We start from the raw sequence: 17,753 nt of genomic DNA, 5'->3' as shown, positions 1-17,753 counted from the left end.
TTGTAATCCGAGTAGCAGCGGGCTCCCGTGGGATGCCCTTGGCACAAACTGCTCGCTGTCAGGCACCTCGTTTTGCCCAGGGCAGAAAGTCCGAGGGAAAGCTTGAAAAGCCCGTGCTGCTGCATGAGGCAGGCAGGACCCAGCCTGCTCCGCTCAGCCGGGGACCGAGCTCTGTGAGCATCACCCGTGTGCGCACGGAGCACATGGAAAGCGTGCCCTGGCAGCACCAGCGGGAGCGCGGTGCTGCCGGGGCAGTTCCCGGCTCGGGGCCTGGCTGTGGGCCGCGTGTGAGGAGCGGAGGGCAGGGAGATGCTCGCCGCGGCTGTTCGCAGGATGCCAGAGTCCCCCGCGTCCCCTCAGCGCCGCTCCCCGCCGGGGGCTCCGGCACCCCGACCCTGCGGGGCCGCGCTGCCCGGGCCCGGCGCCGCCTCCCCCGCCCGTGCCGGGCTCGGGGCGGGGCGGGCGCGGGGGGCGCGGGGGCCGAGCCTGCGGGAGGGGCGGGCCGGGGCGGGCGCTGCCGGCCCCGCTCTCCGCGCCATGGCCCCGCCGCCCGCCGCGCTGCCGCTGCCGCTGCTGCCGGCCCTGGCCGCGCTCCTGGCCGCGCTCCCGGCCGCGCCCGCCGCCCGCGCCGCGCCGCGCTCCATCGGTACGCGGGGGAACGGGCTGGGCTGGGCTGGGCAGCCGGGTGCCCGCGGTGGGCGTCGGCAGCACCGGGCCGCCTCCCTGCCCCGCCGGGGCCGGCGCAGAGCGTTCCGCACCTCTGCGCGGCCGAGGGGCTCCGCGCCGCTGCATCCCCATCCCCGCGCATCCCAGCGCATCCCCGCCTTCGCGGGGATGCTTCCCCACCGCGGCTGGGGGAGCGGCGGGACCCCCGTGGCCCCGCTGACCCGGCCTCTCGCCGCTCTCGCCCGCAGCCGTGGTGGGCGCCGGGCTGGGGGGCTCGGCCGCCGCGTACTTCTTGCAGCAGCACTTCGGGCCGCAGGTGCAGCTGGACGTGTACGAGGCGGCGGGCGTGGGCGGGCGCCTGGCCACCGTCACCGTCAACAAGCAGCAGTATGAGAGCCGGGGAGCCTCCATCCACGCCCTCAGCCTCCACATGCAGGACTTCGTCAAGATCCTGGGTGAGCGTGGGCGTCCCAGCGCTTGCACGGCATCCCTCGCTGAGCTGGGGGGCTGGGACACCCCCGGGCTCTGTGCTTGGGGCAGTGGGGAGGGTTTCTGCCAGCCCCCCTTGGCACCCCAGGCATGCGGTGATCCCCTTGCTGTCCATGCACCCCTGCCCTGCTGTGCTCTGGAAAGAGAAAGGGATGGGGTGGACTTAGTGCTGGGAGGTTCTTCACAAACTCCCACCAGTCTGTCCCAGTAGGCAGCAGCAGCTCCATGCGGTGCCCCAACATGATCTGGCTGGGATCCCATGCCTTGGGGTCTCTCATTCCTGATGCTCCTCCAAGAGCATCTTCGCCCATGTCCCTGCTGGGATGTGTCCAGCGCTGGCCTTTCCCAGGAGCCGGGCAGCCCCAGGGAGGGCCAGCCACACGCTCCCTCTGCTCCCGCCAGGCCTCAAGCACCGGCGCGAGGTGGCCGGGAAAAGCGCCATCTTCAGCGGCGAGCACTTCGTCCTGGAGGAGACCGACTGGTACCTGCTCAACCTCTTCCGGCTCTGGTGGCACTACGGCATCAGCTTCCTGCGCCTGCAGATGTGGGTGGAGGAGGTGATGGAGAAGTTCATGAGGTAGGAGAGCCCGCATGGCTGGGGGGGTTTTCCCTGGCACCGGGGCGTCACCGGGTGCCCCCTGCTCCCATCCTCTCCAGGATCTACAAGTACCAGGCACACGGCTACGCCTTCTCCAGCCTGGAGGAGCTGCTGCGCTCGCTCGGCGGTGAGGCCTTTGTGAACATGACCCAGCGCTCGGTGGCCGAGTCCCTGCTGGAGGTGGGTGTCACCCAGCGCTTTGTGGACGATGTCATCGCCGCCGTCCTGCGCTCCAGCTACGGCCAGTCCGTGCTGGTGCCCGCCTTCGCAGGTGAAGCCACCTCTCCTTGCTGTGTGACACTCCTCAGTGTCCCCTCTGCGGGCAGGCTGTGGAGCCACCCTCCTCTTCCTCTCTGCAGGAGCCATGTCGCTGGCGGGAGCCCAGGGCAGCACCTGGGCGGTGGAAGGAGGGAACAAGCTGGTGTGTTCAGGTCTGCTGAAGCTGACCAAGGCCAATGTCATCTCAGCCAGGGTGACAGGCATCTCCCTGCACAGCTCGGGTGAGCCTGGGCACGGCTGTGGGTCTGGGTGCACCAGGGTGGGAGGTTGATGGTGGCAGCGTGGGGGTGCTGGGGCTGGAGAGCATCCTGGTCCTGGTAAGGCACTTGGGAGAGGGCCTGGGAACGTCCTCCTGGGAATTTTCTGATCCACTGGGACCCTCCAGTACCTGAGGTCTCCCTCTTGAGGTCCCTCAGGTCCTCCTGTGGCACCATCCTTATTGCAGGCTTGCTCCCCCATCCAGCGCAGCAGAAGAATATCTGGGGCCTGGGGGGTGGGCTGTGTTCCCCCAACCCTCTGTGCCCCCACTAGGCTGGACGTCTCTGGAAACATTTTCCCAGAGTCTTAATGAAGTCTTTCTGCCACCCTAAGGTGTCAGCAACTCACCCATAAGCATCAGGTGCTGTGGTCCAGCGCTGGTGTGTACTGGAAAACCAGGGCATGGAGGTCAGGTTGGAAAAAGGAGGGCCAGGGCAGCACCACCTGGGGCTCAGGGCAGCTCCTGACTGTCCCCTGTCTCTTTTCAGAGGGGAGAGCCCTGTATCAGGTCCACTACGAGAGCACTGAAGGCCAGGGCTCGGCTTTCTACGACATGGTGGTGGTGACGACTCCGCTGCCCCCCAGCAGGAGCAACTTCACCTTCGAGAACTTCGACCCCCCCATTGCCGACTTCCCCGGAGCCTTCCAGCCCTCCGTCACCTCCGTGGTGCACGGCTACCTCAACTCCTCCTACTTCGGCTTCCCCGACCCCAAGCTGTTCCCTTTCACCAGCATCCTCACCACCGACACTCCCGACCTCTTCTTCCACGCCATGGACAACATCTGCCCCGTCAACATCTCGGCGGCGTTCCGGCGCAAGCAGCCCCAGGAGGCCGCGGTGTGGCGCGTCCTGTCCCAGCAGCCGCTGGACAAGCACCAGCTGAAGACCCTCTTCAGGTCCTACTACTCGGTGCAGGTGACGGAGTGGCAGGCGTACCCCCGCTACGACGCCGCCAAGGCCCTGCCGCCCATCGTGCTCCACGAGAACCTCTTCTACCTCAGCGGCGTGGAGTGGGTGGCCAGCTCCATGGAGATGATAGCGGTGGCGGCCAAAAACGTGGCCCTGCTGGCCTACAACCGCTGGCATCAGGACCTGGAGAAGATCGACCAGAAGGACTTGATGCACAAGGTGAAGACGGAGCTGTGACATCCGTGTGGGGCTGGTGGGCTGGGAGCTTTGGTGTGTGGTAGCCTGGGGAGGGAGTATTTATTGCCTTGGGGAGGCCAGGGGGGCTGGGGGACAAGGCTGTGTCCCGGTGACTTGAAGGCCTTCAGGAATACAGTTCCTGCCCAGTGTTGCTGTGTCTGTGCTGTGTGCCTCAGTTTCCCTGTTCCCCTTCCCCAGGCTCTGCTGGAAAGGAGCCTGTGCCTTCTCCTGAAAAAGGGTCACTGTGTTTGGGAGGGATCTTGGGGGGCTTCCCGAGCAAGGCTGGCTGGCACTGGCAGTACATGGGTCCCCCCTGAGCTTCCCAGGTCACACCACAGCCTCTCCTGCCTTCCTGGCTTTGCCTCTGGGAAACCCACAGGTGAGGCTGGAGATCCCATGGCCTCTCCCGTGCCCGGAGCCTAACCCTGCTCCTGTGCCCCAGGGATGCAGGATGGGCCATCACAGGTCCTGCCAGGTGCTCTGTGTTTCTGGGGGTGTTTGGGGGGCAGAAGGGCCTCGGTGGGAGAAGTTGGGCAGGGCAGAGGGGCAGCGTGAGGGGCCGAGGCAGGGCCAGCTCAGACCAGGGCCAGCAATGCGTTTTATTGAGACTTCAGAAGCTGCCCAAACCACCAGCAGCTCTCCCCACTCCTTGGACTGCCCAGCCTGGCACAGAGGAACTTGTGGGAGGGCTGGGGAGGACTGGGAAGGATGGGAGGGCTGGGAAGGGCTGGGAAGGACAGGAGGGCTGGGAAGGACTGGGAAGGACAGGAGGGCTGGGTGTTGCCCGAGCCGTTGCAGCGATGGAGCGAACAAAGGGAAGTAGGGACTTTGGGAAGGGAAGAGACCTGATCCTGATCCTGATCGTGCCCAGCCAGAGGGCCCATGGGCAGCTGCCTCCTCCTCTCCCCCAGCCCGTAGCTGCCCTGAAGCCTCGGGGCAGTGGGTGTCTGGCTGGGTGATTTGCAGGGGCTTCCACTGCACTGGGTGTCCCCAGAGTGGCTGCTGGGGCTGAGGCTGACGGAGTCTGCAGGGGAATTTTGAGGAGCTCTTGCACAGGGGCTCCCCTCACCCTGGTGCCCAGCCAGGTGACCTCTCCCAAAGGGTTGGGCAAGCTCGGGAAGCAAGAGCAAGCTGGTTAGATGCCCACGGGGAGCTGCAGGGGGTATCTGTGCAGCCTCAGAAGATGCAGGTGCAGCCCACAGCGATGGTCTCCATCACCATCTGGTACTTCTTGTGGCACTTCTTCTTCCCCGAGGGCCTGTGCCCCGCCTCGGCCGTGCCCGGGCAGAGCAGGCGGCGCACGGGCAGCCGGCTGTAGATGGGAATGCTGGCCATGGTGCGGTCCTCCTGCATGGTGAAGGGGTTGATGCAGCCAGTGCAGAGGCACCGTGCCTCGGGGATGTCTGCTGGGATCCGTGTGGCATCGTGGTTTATCCTGGAGGAGAGGGAAAGCAGGATAAGGCTGGAGAGGTGGTGATGGGGGCAGTGGGTGGCCGGGGTGAAATGGGTTCTGCATCGCATCCTGCCACAGCCTCCAGCAGCCACCACAGCCCCAGGTGCTGGAGCCCTGTGCTGGCACAGAGGCACCTTGCCTGTCCCAGAGGTTCCTGCCCCGAGCTCACCTGTAGGCCCAGGGGGACAGGCTCCTCCGGTTGGACCTCCAGAGCCTCAGGTTCACCTGGCACTTGGTGTCCCCTGGCTCGGAGCCGTTCCTCAGCTGGCGCACCATGTCCTGGATGCTGTGCTCGTACTCTGCCATGCTGCTGTAGGGGTCGTCCGGGGCCCAGGCCAGGGCAGGGGTGGCCGTAGGTGGCCGTGCCAGGCCCCTTCTCCTGCCCTTGGCTGCCTTGCTCTGGTCCTTGGCTTCGGGCACCAGGACCATGGCAAAGGTGAAGATGCAGAGGAGAAGCTGAGGAAGGAGGAGGATGGTGAGCAGCTGCTCGGGCTGCAGGGCTGCCATGGAGGAGGAGCTCTCCCTCCTCTGGGGGATCACCAGGTGGTGGCAGGACCACACTGACTTTGGGGTGGCACATTCAGTGCCCAAAGGCAGCGCTGGCCTGCAGGTGAGAAGCACCTGAGGGCAGTTTGCAGGGATGGTGGGCACATGGTCACGGTGAGCTGAGGTGTGTGGCTGCCCCTTGCCCTGCTCGCAGCTGGCAATTTGTGTTGCCCAAAGTGCCCCTGCCTGTGCTGCCCGAGCTGTGCCCAGTCCCCTCCCTGCCCACCCCGAGGCAGCTGCGTGCTGGGAGGGACCCAGCTCAGGCTGTACCTGGGCAGCCTCTGGTTTAAAAGGAGCCTTACAGAGATGAGACAGTCAAGAATGGAATCTTTATCCAAACCCTCCTCTCCCTCCCTCTGTGCTCTGAGGACGGTGAGAGAGAAAAGATGCTTTTTCCTTCCCTTCTCCCTCCGGCCTCGCCGGGCCCAGCTGCCGTGAGCTGCCACCCGGCAGGCTGCCCAGCAGGGAACAAAGTTGCTTTCTGTAGTCCTGCTCCCTGCTATTCGTGTCCCTGCAGCGGCCCAGGCAGCCCCACACCCTGCCCGTGGGTGTGCAGTGCTCTGGGGCAGGGACCGCTCGGCCAGGGCTGTTCTCCCCGGCCGGTGCCGGACTGTCCGGCCGGACTGGCGTGGCGTTGCTCTCCCAGGCTGCTGCATCCTCGCCGTGCCAGGCGTGGCAGCGATGGCCCTGGCAGGCCACAGAGGGCACCTCCAAAGCAAACAATCCCAGGTAAACAAGCGTGCAAATAATTCTGTTCGAGAAAGAAAACGAGGAGCAAGCCCTGAGCCGCCGGGGAGGCACCTACCAGGTTTGGAGCCCGCTCCATGGCCGCGGAGGGGTGCCGGCTGCTGTCCTGCAGTGTGGCCGGTCCCTGCAAACCGGGCAGCTAAAAAGGGAAAGCCCCAGCCCCTGGCTGTGCCCCGCCGGAGGTGTGTCCGGTCCCCAAGGTGCCAGGGAGCCTCGGAGCAGACAGGGCAGGGGGCCAGCGTGGTCTGGGACTCGGCCACCCGTCGCCGCCCTGGGCGCTGGCTCCGCTGGCGGTGGCGACTGTGGTCAGCGGCGGGTCCCCTCCAGACCAGGCAGCCCCGAGGGGCTCTCTTGGCAACAACATGCTCTGGGGAGGGGGTTTGGGCTCTGCTGGTGTCACCGGCATGGTCACAGCCCAGACACGGCCAGGAGGGACGCGGCTGCTGGGCTGGCGGAGCAGGAGCTCCCAGGAGGAGCAGGCGTGGCTGTGTCCTGTGCTGGCAGCAAGGTGAGCAGGTAACCTGGGGCTGAGGGCCCACTGCCATCTGCGTGCCACCATCACCGGCAGCTCTGCTGTCCCCAGGAGCCCCCAGACCCTTCTGGCCAGCAGTGAGATGATGGCATCCATCACTCCCTGCGCCCCTGGGCTGTCTGTCCCCAAACCCTTCCCCTTCTGCCGTCTTCCAGCTCCTGCCGTGGGGACACACCAGCTGTGCCCACAGCCGGCCGTGGGGCTGGGCCCTGCATCTGCGGGGTGCTGGTGGGTGCTGCTCTGGCCTCCCGGGGCCAAGTACCGGGGTTCAGGGTGCTGCGGTGGGGGAAACTGAGGCACGGGGGTGCTGGCTGTAATTCCCCGTGCGGGGGCCAGGGGCTGGGATTGCACCCCAGCTCTGGGCTGTCGCTGTCCCTGCGGTCAAGTGCCACGCGATGGTGCTGTCCGCCACCCAACCGCTCCCAGCTCTCCGTCCTTCCCGTCTGCATCCCTCCTCCTTCCTCTCCATCGCTCCCTGCATCCCTCCGCCCCTCCATCCCTCCCTGCATCCCTCCGCCCCTCCATCCCTCCGCCCCTCCATCCCGCCCTCCATCGCTCCCCGCATCCCTCCGCCCCTCCATCCCGCCCTCCATCCCTCCCCGCATCCCTCCGCCCCTCCATCCCGCCCTCCATCCCTCCCCGCATCCCTCCGCCCCTCCATCCCGCCCTCCATCGCTCCCTGCATCCCTCCGCCCCTCCATCCCGCCCTCCATCCCTCCCTGCATCCCTCCGCCCCTCCGTCCCGCCCTCCATCGCTCCCTGCATCCCTCCGCCCCTCCATCCCGCCCTCCATCCCTCCCTCCTCCCCTCCAGCCCAGCCGCAGGCGGGTGCCCGGCGCTGTTCCCCACGCTCCCGGGCAGCAGGCTCTGCCCTGCTCCTTCGGTGGCAGCACTGGATGTTGTTTTCCCCCTCCTCCCGCCTCGCTGCACGTCCCCAGGGATTTGAAGGCCCTTGGGCATTGTAGGGCGGTGGGAAATTTCAACCTCCTTTTCCCAGTCCCTGAACTGGGCCTCTAGAAAACTCCATAAATAGGGTAAAGGTCTCTGTACCCCCAACTCATGCTGTCCCTCTCCTCCTGCCAGCTCTGGGATGCAGCAGGGGACAGCCTGGCTGCTCCCATCCACCCCAACCCTCGTTAACATCCCCAAGGACAGCCCCAGCACAGCATTTCGGGGGCTTTGCTGTCCCCTTGGCTGAGATCTGAGCACACAGTGTCCCGTTCCTCACCTCAGGACCTGCCAGAGGAGCCCTGCAACCACCTGCCCATGCTTCAGGTGTACGGCAGCACCCGGCCTTTGGCCACCAGCATTTTCTGGGCTGCTGAGCCAACCCCTGCCTGCACCCAGCAACTTCACCCCGTTGTGGGACCCCCAGAAGGGCCGGTGGCAGCCCCGGGGCGCCTGCGTGTGCCGCGGCCGCCTGCGTTGTGTCAGCGCTCGGCAATGCTGTTTACACATGAGAGAGGCACAGAGGCATCTATGCCGGCAGCCAATTACCCAGTTTTGATCTTTTTTGGTGAAAAGGAAACCAGGCCTTTTCAGACATGGCCAAATTTGATAAGCTGGGGGAGGCGGGGGCGGGCACGGGAGGCTTTTCCCCACCGGCCTCGCACAAGGGAAGGGGCTGGGATGGGGAGGCTGGGTCATGGCCAGCTCTGCCTCCAGGCTGGGACAGGAGGGCTGGAGGGCTCTGTGTGCCCATCCTGGCTGCAGTGCCATCCCTGAGGGAGCAGGGTGTGCTGGGGTTGGAGTGCTGGAAACCCCCCCAGAGCTCTCCTGGGAGAGGGTTACCCAGAGAGGTGCCCTCAGGTTTTGTACGTGCTCGTCTCTGCTGCTGTCACCTCTTTGCCACACTGCCATGGAAAACTTGGGTGGAGAGCAGGGCCTGGAGGTGGGGAACAGGGATCCAGGTGGGGCAGGAGGGGCTGTGAAGATTGGCTCCACCTGGCCTGAGTAAACCCAGGTGCTTCTTTGGCAGATAACCCTCATGGAACCCACCCCAGCTCAAGAGATGCAGGGCAGTCATGCCATGCTCGTGCTTGGCAGCAGGGATGTGCTGGGCAGGGCTCATGTGGCAGAGCACACCACGGGGGCTGCAGGTAAGAGAATGCGGGGAAACCAGGCCACAGTTCCACGCTGGCAGAAAACAGCTTTGTGCCTTTTCCCACAGGCAGGAATGTCCCCGTCAGGGTGAGAGCTGCTGATGTGGGGTCTCCAGTCCCCTCTGCCCACAGAGAGTGGTGGGCAGCATCACTGTTGGTGCCACTCTGCAAGGCATGGCCACTCCTCTGGGCACCAGGCAGCTCCAGAACCCGGCTCCTCATGGGGTTTGTGAGGCCCCAGCACACCTGAGCACACACCCACCCCGGGGCCAGGCAGACGCGTCTGGCAGGCGGCTCCAGCACGGCCACATCCCTATCTCTGTGTGAGCAACATTTTCCACTCATCAAAGGAAAGCTCCAGCGAGCTGTCCTGGCCAGAGCCAGCCCTGTGCCGTGGTGGGAGGAGGGCCAGGCCTGGGGGCCTCCCATGTCCCCCCAAAACCCCCCTGGCAGGTAGTGCTGGCCCAGCCAGAGCACGGAGCTCACATCCTTATTTGCACAACGGCTCCAGAGACGCCCGAGCCAAAAAGGCTTATTTTAAGCTTGCTGGAAAAAGAACATTGTTTGGTGGGAATTAAAACTCCCCGTTCTCAAAAAAGGGAAAAACAAAAAGTGCTTAATTCTGCCGGCTCCTGCCATTGCATAAACACAGACACACGGCACGGCTGGACAGGGCGGCCAGGAATTTGTTGCTGGCATCGAGTGGGATGGGTGCTCTCCTCCCAGCAGCTGTTGTGGGACAAGGACTCATCCTCTTCTCTGCCCGCATTGTCCCAAAAGCCCTCATCCTGGCAGGACGGGTTTTCCCGAGGGAGGGAGGGGGCATTGCCCCGCTGTGGTGCCCGGGTACCGCGGGCAGGAGGGGTGCCCACGCTGGCAGCTCGCTGGCCCGGGCTCTGCATCACTGCACAATATTATTTACACAGCCCTAATCCAGCTGTCCCGGCGGCCCTCCTGCCCCCCCCGGGCGGGGAGCTGGGCGATGCTCGGGGCTGGCTGTAAATCACGCCCTTTGGATCCCACGCGGCAGATAACAGCCAGATCTGGGCGGCGGGAGGCAGAGCCGAGCAGGGCTGTCCGCTGGGGCTGGGGGCCGCGGGGCCAGCAGCACCCCGAGCCGCCAGCCCCCGGCTGGGAGGCTCCGGGGGGACCGGAGGCGTCGGGCCAGGGCTGCCGGCAGCGCCGGGCGGGCGGGGCGGGGGAAGATGCGCGTCCGGCACATCCTGCGCGGCCCCTCCGGCACATCCATCACCCGCCCGGCGTTTACAGCACGGCGCTGCTTACACGATCCAGACGCGCAGGTTCCTCCTGGCCCGCTCCTCTCCTGCCTTTTGTTTTCTTTTGCCTCCTGCTGCTGGAGACAGAGCACCTGATGGAAAAAGCCTGCTCTGCCGCTCGCCGGGCTGGAAACAGCCGCTTCCTTCCGTCCCTGCCCGGCACAGCGCCCGCTGCGGGGCCGGTGGCTGCCCCGGTGCCGCCCTGCCTTGGTGCTCTGGGTCTGGTCCCCGATGGTGGCACTGGGGGGAGGTTGGTGTGAGGGCATGGCACTGCTCCCTCTGGGAGATCTGTGCGGGTCAGTCTCAGGCCCCCATAGGACAGAGGGGGACAGAACCACGGTCTCCTCCAGGCTGGGAGGCTGCAGGGACCACTGAGGCACTATCTGGACATGGGTCCCCTCATCCTGCCTGGCCCCATACCCTGCTCCCTCCGTGACCCCTGTGCTTGCCCTCTGACCTTTTCCAGCCCTTTGGGCTCCTGGCCTCAGCCTGTCCTGGCTGTGCCCCACTGCCCACCAGCGTAGAGCATGGGTGGGCAATGCTGGCTTTCCGAACAACTCAGTTCTCTTTCCCCCTGCAGCCTAAGGCAGTCGGACACCAACCCCTGAGTGCTTTGGAGGGGTGGCTTCATTTTGTGCTGGATTGCAAAGGTCAGACAGTCCTGCCAGGGTGCCCTCTGCATCCCAGCTCCTGGCTGTGGGAAGGGCTGGTCCTTCAGCCCCGTGTGGGACACACGGAGCAGCCTGGAGCCTCCCCACCACCTTCCCTGCAAGGCCAGGGGGCTGGAGGATGCTCCCAGGGACGTGCTGCCAGGGCAGCAGTGCCCTCTGGGTCTGTGAGGAGAAAGCCTCTTATTTTAAGGGCTTTGGTGGCTTTTTCTTGTGGGCAGGAGTCCAAGTTCCCAGGGCAAGGCGAAGGGTGGAGGTAAATGGAAAGCTGGGCGGTGGCACTGACGTCTGTCCTGGAGGGTTGTGCTCAAGCCAAACTTCTCTCTGTGTCCCTGGGCAAGGGATCACATGCAGGGACCTCCAAACTCCTGGGGAATCATCGCCAGGTGGGAGCTGGTGGTTTGAAGTTAGAGCAGATGATCTCCTGTCCCGGTCCCCCTTCCCTGCTCCTGTGTGCTGCAGTCCAGGGAGGGAAGGGATTTACAGGGCAGCACAGGCCAGTCCTGAAGGTCACCTTCAGAGCTGTCCCAGCCCAGCTCGCCCATTGATCACTGTCCTGCCCCTGAAAGGGCTGAGGGAGGCAGGGGCTGTAATAATATATGGGCTGAGAAATGCCCTCCTGCCCTCCAGCAGCCCCCTCTGACGTCAGGCAGCAGATGAAAGGGTTGTAAATTTGGTGTGTTTGGATGGCTTGTAGGAGAAGGGTTTCTCTTATCACGTCCCAGCCTCTTGGGAAGCTGCGAGCAGCCCTGGGGCTCCTTCTCCATCACTGCCCAGTGGCATCACCCTGTTTGCAGCCAGTGGTCCCCTCCCCACCTGCCTGGGACGGAGCTGTCCCAGCCACTTGACCCCTGCCCTTACACCCAGCCAGAGAGGCTGGAGGTCAGCGGGAGCTGGGAAAAAAAGTCACTTTTGTGGAGATACTGAAACTGAATCCGTGGTGAGGAGGGATGGCTGGGCAGCATCTTAGCAAAGGAGTAACAAAAACAAACCCGCGCCAAGGAATCCTGCTTTGCCCCAAATGTTTTTCTTATGGAGTTGTAATAAGACAAGAGCTGTAAAGATAGTAACCTCCTAAACATTACCTTATTAAGGCTTCTCAGAAACCACAGGGCACGACCCCTCTGGGTCATGGAACAAGAGCGCAGCATCCAGCGAACAAACAGAGGCTTACATTACATTTTTCACTTCATTTAGGGAACCTGGTTTCTAATTATAGTGTTTGTTTAATGGCAGCCCGTGGTTGTGCCTCCCTCAAAGCCAGCCCCCCGAGAGCACAGGGAGAGGGGATCAGCAGGGCTGGGAGATCTCCCTGCTGGATCCCAGTGCATGGGATGGGGATGAGCCTGGGGACAGCGAGGGGTTTGGGGATTGGAAGCAGTGAGGGAGGGTCTGTGCCCAGAGAGAGCCCCAGCGTGTCCCAGGGACATCCCACGGGCGCTGTCCCAGCTCAGTGCCGTGCACCAAGGTTGTTGGCAGCAGGGGAAGGGGATGTCCTGCTGTGGGCTGTGCAATGCCCATCGTGTGCTCAGTGAGCCTGGGCTCATCTCCGTGCCCCGGTGACAGCGGGCACACCTGCTGGGAGCCTGCTGCTCCTGGACCCTGGCAAAACCAAGGCTTGTGCTGCCAAGGGCTGCTGCATCTCTGTGTGTGCAGCAATTCCAACAAGAATTGGCGTTTTTTCCCAAGTAGCCACCGGGAAGTGCTTCACCACCTGGCTGGCGGCCCTGAGTCCTTGCAGGACACCAGATGCCTGTCCCTGCTGGGCCTGGGCATGCTGCTGGCAGATCCAGGCACTGCTGCTCCCATCCCTGCTCTCCTGGCAGGTGCTGGGCAGATTTCTGTTGCCTCATCCAGCACAGGCTGGTTCCCAGTTTCTCCTTTCCTGCAGCTGGCAGGGAAGCTCCCTCCGGGATGAGGGATGTCCCCGGGACACACACAGAGGTGCTGAGGGGATGTTCAGCTCCTGCAGCAGTGGCTCTGGTGCTGAAGTGATGCTTAAATCTGGAGAGGGGCATCAGGGATGCCAAGCACTCCACACCATCCCTGTGCAAAGCCTGGCATGATGGCAGAGAGGCCCTGGCCTTGCCTTTGGGGCTGTCCCAACAGGCTCAGGGGTCTGGGGATGGTAGGAGCCCTCCCTGGGATATGTTTCTGGTCGAAGTCCTGCCCTGCCAGACTCTTACTCATTTGTCCCCTCCACTGTGCCTGTGCATGGCTCAGGATCCGGCTCCTTCCCACAAGCCAGGACCCTCTGATGGACATGAGACCCTAGAACCCAGCTCTGTGCTCCCCTCAGGGAATGTCACCACCTTGGAAAGCCAGAGCTGGAGCTGGCGGTGTCTCCCTGCGCTCCCCAGCTCTCCCTCAGCGATTTCATGCAGCAGAGGCTGTTCCTGCTGCTCCAGAGCTGTGCTCCGTGCTGGATTCACTGCCCAGGGGGGCCAGCACAGCCCTGCGTCACCCAGGCAGCGCGGCAGTGTCCAGAGCAGGGACAAACTCCTTCCTTGCCGTGCGGGGGCCGATGGAGCAGGAGGATGGAGGCGCTCGGTGCCGGCTGCTCCCCGCCCCAGCTGCCAACTGGCTGCTCTCTGTGGGGACCCAGTGCCGGCTGGAGGCCGTACATGGACTCATGGGGCCGGTGCCAGAGCTCTCACACAGGCTCCCCGTGCCCCTGGCACCCGGGAAAGGCCCATGTGCCCCGCCACCACCACCCCGCAGGGATCCCAGCGCCGGGGACACTCAGGGACTTCACCCTGGGCTCACAGCAGAGCCCCGGTGCTGCCACAATGCCTTTTTTTCCCAGGCCAGATGGAGCTTTTCAAAGTCATGGGAGTCACGGGACACCTCCAGCCAGGCCAGGGAGCATCTCCGCTCTTCCTCCGCTGTCCGGTGGGACGGGCGCCAGCACCGCCCTGGCTCCCCAGGGCCATCCAGCCCCGCTGGACCCCCACCCCACGGGCAGTGGGATGCACATCCCCCCCGTGCACGGTGTCGGGAGGAAGTGAGTTATTCCAAACAACTTTCTCCGGCCGGCACGGCCCGGGTTCCCAGGCGCGTCGCCCTGGCCGCTCTCCTCCCCCTCGCTTCCCCCAACCCTCCTTCCCTCCGCTCCCCCTCTCCGCCTTAATGACTTCCACATGGGCCTCTGGCAGCCCGAGCCAAGCCTCCCAGCATTGTCTGAAATCTCCAAATTTAGAAGAAATATGAAAATTGTCAAGCGGCCCTTCCTTAGGGGGTAAAAGCAACACTGGGCCTCGCGGCGGCGGTGGCGGCCGGGGGCCACGTGACGGCCCCCCAGCCAATGGATCCCCACGGCGCCCCTGACAGCGCTGCCCGCCGCGGCCTGGCCTCCCCCGCCAGCGCATATAAGGTAAAAAAAAAAAGGTTTTTCCAGCTTCTGAGGAGCCTGCGAGGAGTTTTGCACCCAGGGCTCCCATGCGGGCCGCTTCCAAAGGGCCTGCCCGGCGTCGTCGGGGTGCCGCTGGCGGGTTATAATGTACCGGGCACGTGGCCGTGTCCCCGCGGTGCCCCAGGGCTGTGTGGGGTCGCAGGTAGGTGGCTGTGGGTGCAGGGAGCGGGAGGGGGCACGGGTGGGTGTGTGGGGCAGTGGGGATGGGGAGGTTGGTGCTGGGGCTGCTGTGCAGGGTTGGAGCTCCGGCTGTGCCCGCTGGAAAACACAACTCCTCCGGCATCCCCCTGTGGCAGCCCAGCCCGGGATGCTCAGCACCCCGGGAGGTGAGCGGAGCACAGCCACGACCAGGGAAATGTGCCGGGTGTTGGGCTGGCGAGGAGTGGCCGAAGCCTCCTCGGGGTTACCTGGGCAAAGGGGTTCCCCAAAATCTGTTCCCTTACAGCTCCGTCCTGGCGCTGGCCTTGGTGGGGCTCGCCCAGCTTTTCAGAGGCGGGCACGGACCCTCCCGGGGCTGCGGGAGGAATTGCTTTCTGCTCCGCGGATGTCTGGGATGGAAAAACTGGGAAACTGGAGGCTCCCACGTAGCGGAGACATGGAACTCCTGCTTGGCTCCTCCGCCTGTGCTGCTGCCGCTTTTGGGGAGAACGAGCTGGGGAGGGAATGGGGCCGGGGCTCGCTGCCCGAGGCTCGCAGGGTGTTGCAGCCGCCGTGACTGGGAGCATCCCGCTGCCCGCGGCTTTTGGGATCCCGGGGCCAGCCCCGCCTGTGCCCTGCTTCTCTCTATCCTCCGGGAATGGCCCCGGCCGGCCCCACGGACGTTATCCCAGCCGGGGGCACTTCCCCGGCTCCATCGCTCTCTGAGGGAATGGTGGCTGCAGTGTGTGTGACCCTGCGGGGGCTGAGCCCTGTCCTGGCCGCAGGGGAGGGCACGGGGAGGGCAGCAGGTGATGGCCAGCAGGGCTGCTGGCCTTGCAAAGGCTCCCCGGGTGGTGTCTCCTCCCTCAGGGCTGCCTTTGTGGGGTTTATGGCTGGCTCTGTGCTCTCCCTCTGCTCCCAAAGCGGCGGCAGTGGCTGTCCCCTCCCAGTGGGTCACCTGGGGACACTTGTGGCTGCAAGGTGCCGTGTCCTCCTGCCTCCTTCCTCTGCAGGGACAACCACCAGGTGTTATTTGGGTCCACCACAAGGACAGTGGGTCCAGCCAGGACACAATGATATCCCTGGGGGGGGTACAGGTTCTGTAGGGGCTCTGTGTCCCTCTGCCATGGGACAGTGACAGTGACCAGGGCACTGCAGCCTCTCAGCCACCATGGTCCCAGTCTGTCCCCACTCTGCTGCTCCTCCAGAGCTTCCCACCGTTGCTGGCTGCTCCTGGGGAAGCGGCAGCATCCTGGCACTGGGATGGAGTTGGGGAGCCAGGGGTGGGACATGACCTGTGTCCCCATCCCAGTGGCAATGTCCCTGGCACGGGGCTGTCCTGCCTGTGCCCAGCCTGGCTCCCCAGACCCCATGCACCATCCAGGGAGCCCTCCAAAGGATGATGGAATTGCCTCCCCGCTGCCGGCCGGTGGGAAAGAAGTCACCACCCAACAAACACAGGCAGACGCCTCCGCCAAAGCTTTCCCAAGCAGTTATCAGCAGGAATTCGGGAAAGGCTGCGTCTAGACAGGCTGCAGCTCTGGGTGGCTGCTGGATAGAGTGGCATTTCCCTCTACATTTGTCAAGAGAGAGTCTGCAGATGATTAAGAGCCCTTTTTTTCCCTCTTCGTCTCCTTTTCTGTCCAAGAACCACCCTTGTCCCTGATCAGGCTTTTCCGAGGCTTGTTCCTCTGCAGCCCGGGGTAACCTGCCTTTGCTCATCCCTGGCATCCTGCTCCTCTCTGGGACTAAGGGGGAAGAGCCAGTGCTTGGTGCCTGGTGGTTCATCCTGCAGTGGCTCCTGGAGAGCAGGGCTGGGATGAGTGGCTCCTTCAGCCCATGGCACCACAGCCTCCTGGTCAGTGACTGCTCCGGCCGTGGCACCGCAGCCTCCGGGTCAGTGACAGCTCTGGCTCTGCACTGTGCCGCTGGTCACTGCCACTCCACGGCAGGGTGCTGGGCAGTGGCGTGGCACAGGCAGGAGCACGGGCAGCGCAGGGGCTGTGCCAGGCTGGGGACCCGGCTGTCCCCAGGGCAGCCCCAGCACCCGAGCGTGTGCGGGGCAGAGGCAGCGCCAGCTCAGCAGTGAGGCAAGAGGCTGGAAATCTGAGCTCTGGGGCTGTTTCAGCATGTCCTGGCCTTGGCTGGGAGCAGAAAGGAGGTGATGGGAGCAGACTCCCTGCAGAGTCGGTGCCTGGGCTGCAGCTGCTGGCTCCAGGTGGGGGCTGCTTTGTGCTGGTGGACAGGCTGGGGATGGTCATGCTGTCCATGGGGAAGGGCACTCTGGAGGGCTGGCAGGCCCCTGGGCCAGCCCTGTGCCCCCAGTAGGCACACAGCGTGTGTGGCTGTCAGCTGTGGGGGTGACAGATGTGTGTGGTCACCCTGCCCAGGCGCTGCGTGAGGTGACACATCCAAGCAGGAGCTTCCGAGCAGCAGCACCTTCCCTGTCCTACCATCACTGGAACCTGCCGTGTGCAGTGCTGGAGCTGCAGGGGATGGCCAAGGAGCAGGAGGTCCTGGTGGGGCTGCCCAGGGCTCTGGCAGCCCTGGAGGGCACCGGTGCCACCTGTTCCCAGGGGATCTCAGGGGGCTCAGCCCTGGCTGGGTCTCTGCTGCGATGGGCTGTGACGGTGCCATGCTGCGGTGGCAGGGACTGGGATAGCGCTGGCAGTGCTGGAGGCTTCCCACCCTGGGCCAGCAGGACCCGTGGGGGCTGGCTGGTGCTGTGGTCCTTGCCCTGAGACCTCTGGGAGCAAGCAGATGTCCCCACTGAGCAGGGACAGCCTGGGCTGAGCTCTGCCGGGATGAGCAGCTCCCCGTGGACAAGGGATGGCAGCAGCCAGGGCCAGGCGATGGGGCTGTGGGGTCTGATGTGCCATGTGTGGGGCAGATGCTCTGTGGTGGCCAGCAGGTCACCCTGGTCTTGCTGTGGGACCAGCTCAGTGGCCACTGGTACTTAGGGGAACGTCTCTCTCCTGGCCTGGCCTTTTTAACTGGGATCCCTCACTGCAAATTTGTCTTTTGTTTTTTTCCTCTCCCTTTTCAACCTTCTCTTTTAAATTTTCATTTTGATTCTTCCCCACCTGCAGCCCCACAATTGCTGCTGGAGGCTCTGCAGGGGAACGATGCCTGTTACACCAGTCCCACTGTGACTTTTTGCTCCCTGTTTTTCCACACCTCATCTCCCGAGTGCTGGGAACTGGAGCCATTTAGGGCATTTTATTTTAGTGATTTTTACTGCTCGGATTCGTGGGCAGTAGGCAGGGCTGGGAAAACTGGGAGCCTGTGAGGGACATGAATTGCAGCCTGGGCTCTGTTGGAGCAGAGATAAGGGGATAGAACCAGGAGAAGCAGCCAAAGTTGTGGCAGCTTGAGGAGCACACCATGGGCTGTGCCTCTGCCCGAGGAGACAGAGCCTGGCTGCTCCCTGCCCGCTCCAGG

General features: G+C 64.3%; 2 protein-coding genes across 4 annotated transcripts; one reads left to right on the top strand and one right to left on the bottom strand.

The window, feature by feature from the left end:
* Positions 1 to 537: 537 nt before the first annotated feature.
* PCYOX1L (prenylcysteine oxidase 1 like) lies at positions 538 to 3,588 on the top strand. The gene is made up of 6 exons (XM_032125249.1): positions 538 to 646; positions 915 to 1,121; positions 1,558 to 1,732; positions 1,813 to 2,024; positions 2,113 to 2,253; positions 2,779 to 3,588. The coding sequence occupies exons 1-6, from the start codon at positions 538 to 540 to the stop codon at positions 3,435 to 3,437; spliced, it is 1,503 nt and encodes a 500-aa protein (XP_031981140.1). The 3' UTR covers positions 3,438 to 3,588.
* Positions 3,589 to 4,134: 546 nt separating this feature from the next.
* On the bottom strand, positions 4,135 to 9,965 carry IL17B (interleukin 17B). Of its 3 annotated transcripts, XM_032125251.1 has the most exons (4): positions 7,944 to 9,950; positions 6,242 to 6,307; positions 5,060 to 5,346; positions 4,135 to 4,872 (listed from the first exon to the last, which is right to left on the bottom strand). In XM_032125251.1, exons 2-4 carry the CDS (start codon positions 6,260 to 6,262, stop codon positions 4,614 to 4,616), a joined length of 567 nt encoding a protein of 188 aa, XP_031981142.1. In that variant the 5' UTR covers positions 6,263 to 6,307; positions 7,944 to 9,950; the 3' UTR covers positions 4,135 to 4,613. The 3 variants fall into 3 exon arrangements, with proteins under 3 accessions (XP_031981142.1, XP_031981143.1, XP_031981141.1); XM_032125252.1 differs by lacking the exon at positions 6,242 to 6,307 and having other exon boundaries at positions 7,944 to 9,949; XM_032125250.1 differs by lacking the exons at positions 4,135 to 4,872; positions 5,060 to 5,346 and adding an exon at positions 5,356 to 6,144 and having other exon boundaries at positions 6,242 to 6,675; positions 7,944 to 9,965.
* Positions 9,966 to 17,753: the final 7,788 nt, after the last annotated feature.

This window comes from Corvus moneduloides, chromosome 15 (assembly GCF_009650955.1).
Source record: "Corvus moneduloides isolate bCorMon1 chromosome 15, bCorMon1.pri, whole genome shotgun sequence".
In the NCBI taxonomy this organism is placed as follows: Eukaryota; Metazoa; Chordata; class Aves; order Passeriformes; family Corvidae; genus Corvus; species Corvus moneduloides.
The sequence above is the reverse complement of the archived record's forward strand: the minus strand, read 5'-3'. Positions and strand labels throughout refer to the sequence as shown.

Bases quoted from the DNA above. Each gene is read 5' to 3' on its own strand.
- PCYOX1L (XM_032125249.1), top strand. From the start codon at position 538: ATGGCCCCGCCGCCCGCCGCGCTGCCGCTGCCGCTGCTGCCGGCCCTG. The intron at 1,122-1,557 runs GTGAGCGTGGGC...TGCTCCCGCCAG, and splicing joins GGACTTCGTCAAGATCCTGG to GCCTCAAGCACCGGCGCGAG. The intron at 1,733-1,812 runs GTAGGAGAGCCC...CATCCTCTCCAG, and splicing joins GTGATGGAGAAGTTCATGAG to GATCTACAAGTACCAGGCAC.
- IL17B (XM_032125250.1), bottom strand. From the start codon at position 8,704: ATGAGGGTTATCTGCCAAAGAAGCACCTGGGTTTACTCAGGCCAGGTG. The intron at 6,676-7,943 runs GTGAGGAACGGG...CTGCCAGCACAG, and splicing joins CTCCTCTGGCAGGTCCTGAG to GACACAGCCACGCCTGCTCC. The intron at 6,145-6,241 runs GTAGGTGCCTCC...TTTGCTTTGGAG, and splicing joins TGGAGCGGGCTCCAAACCTG to GTGCCCTCTGTGGCCTGCCA.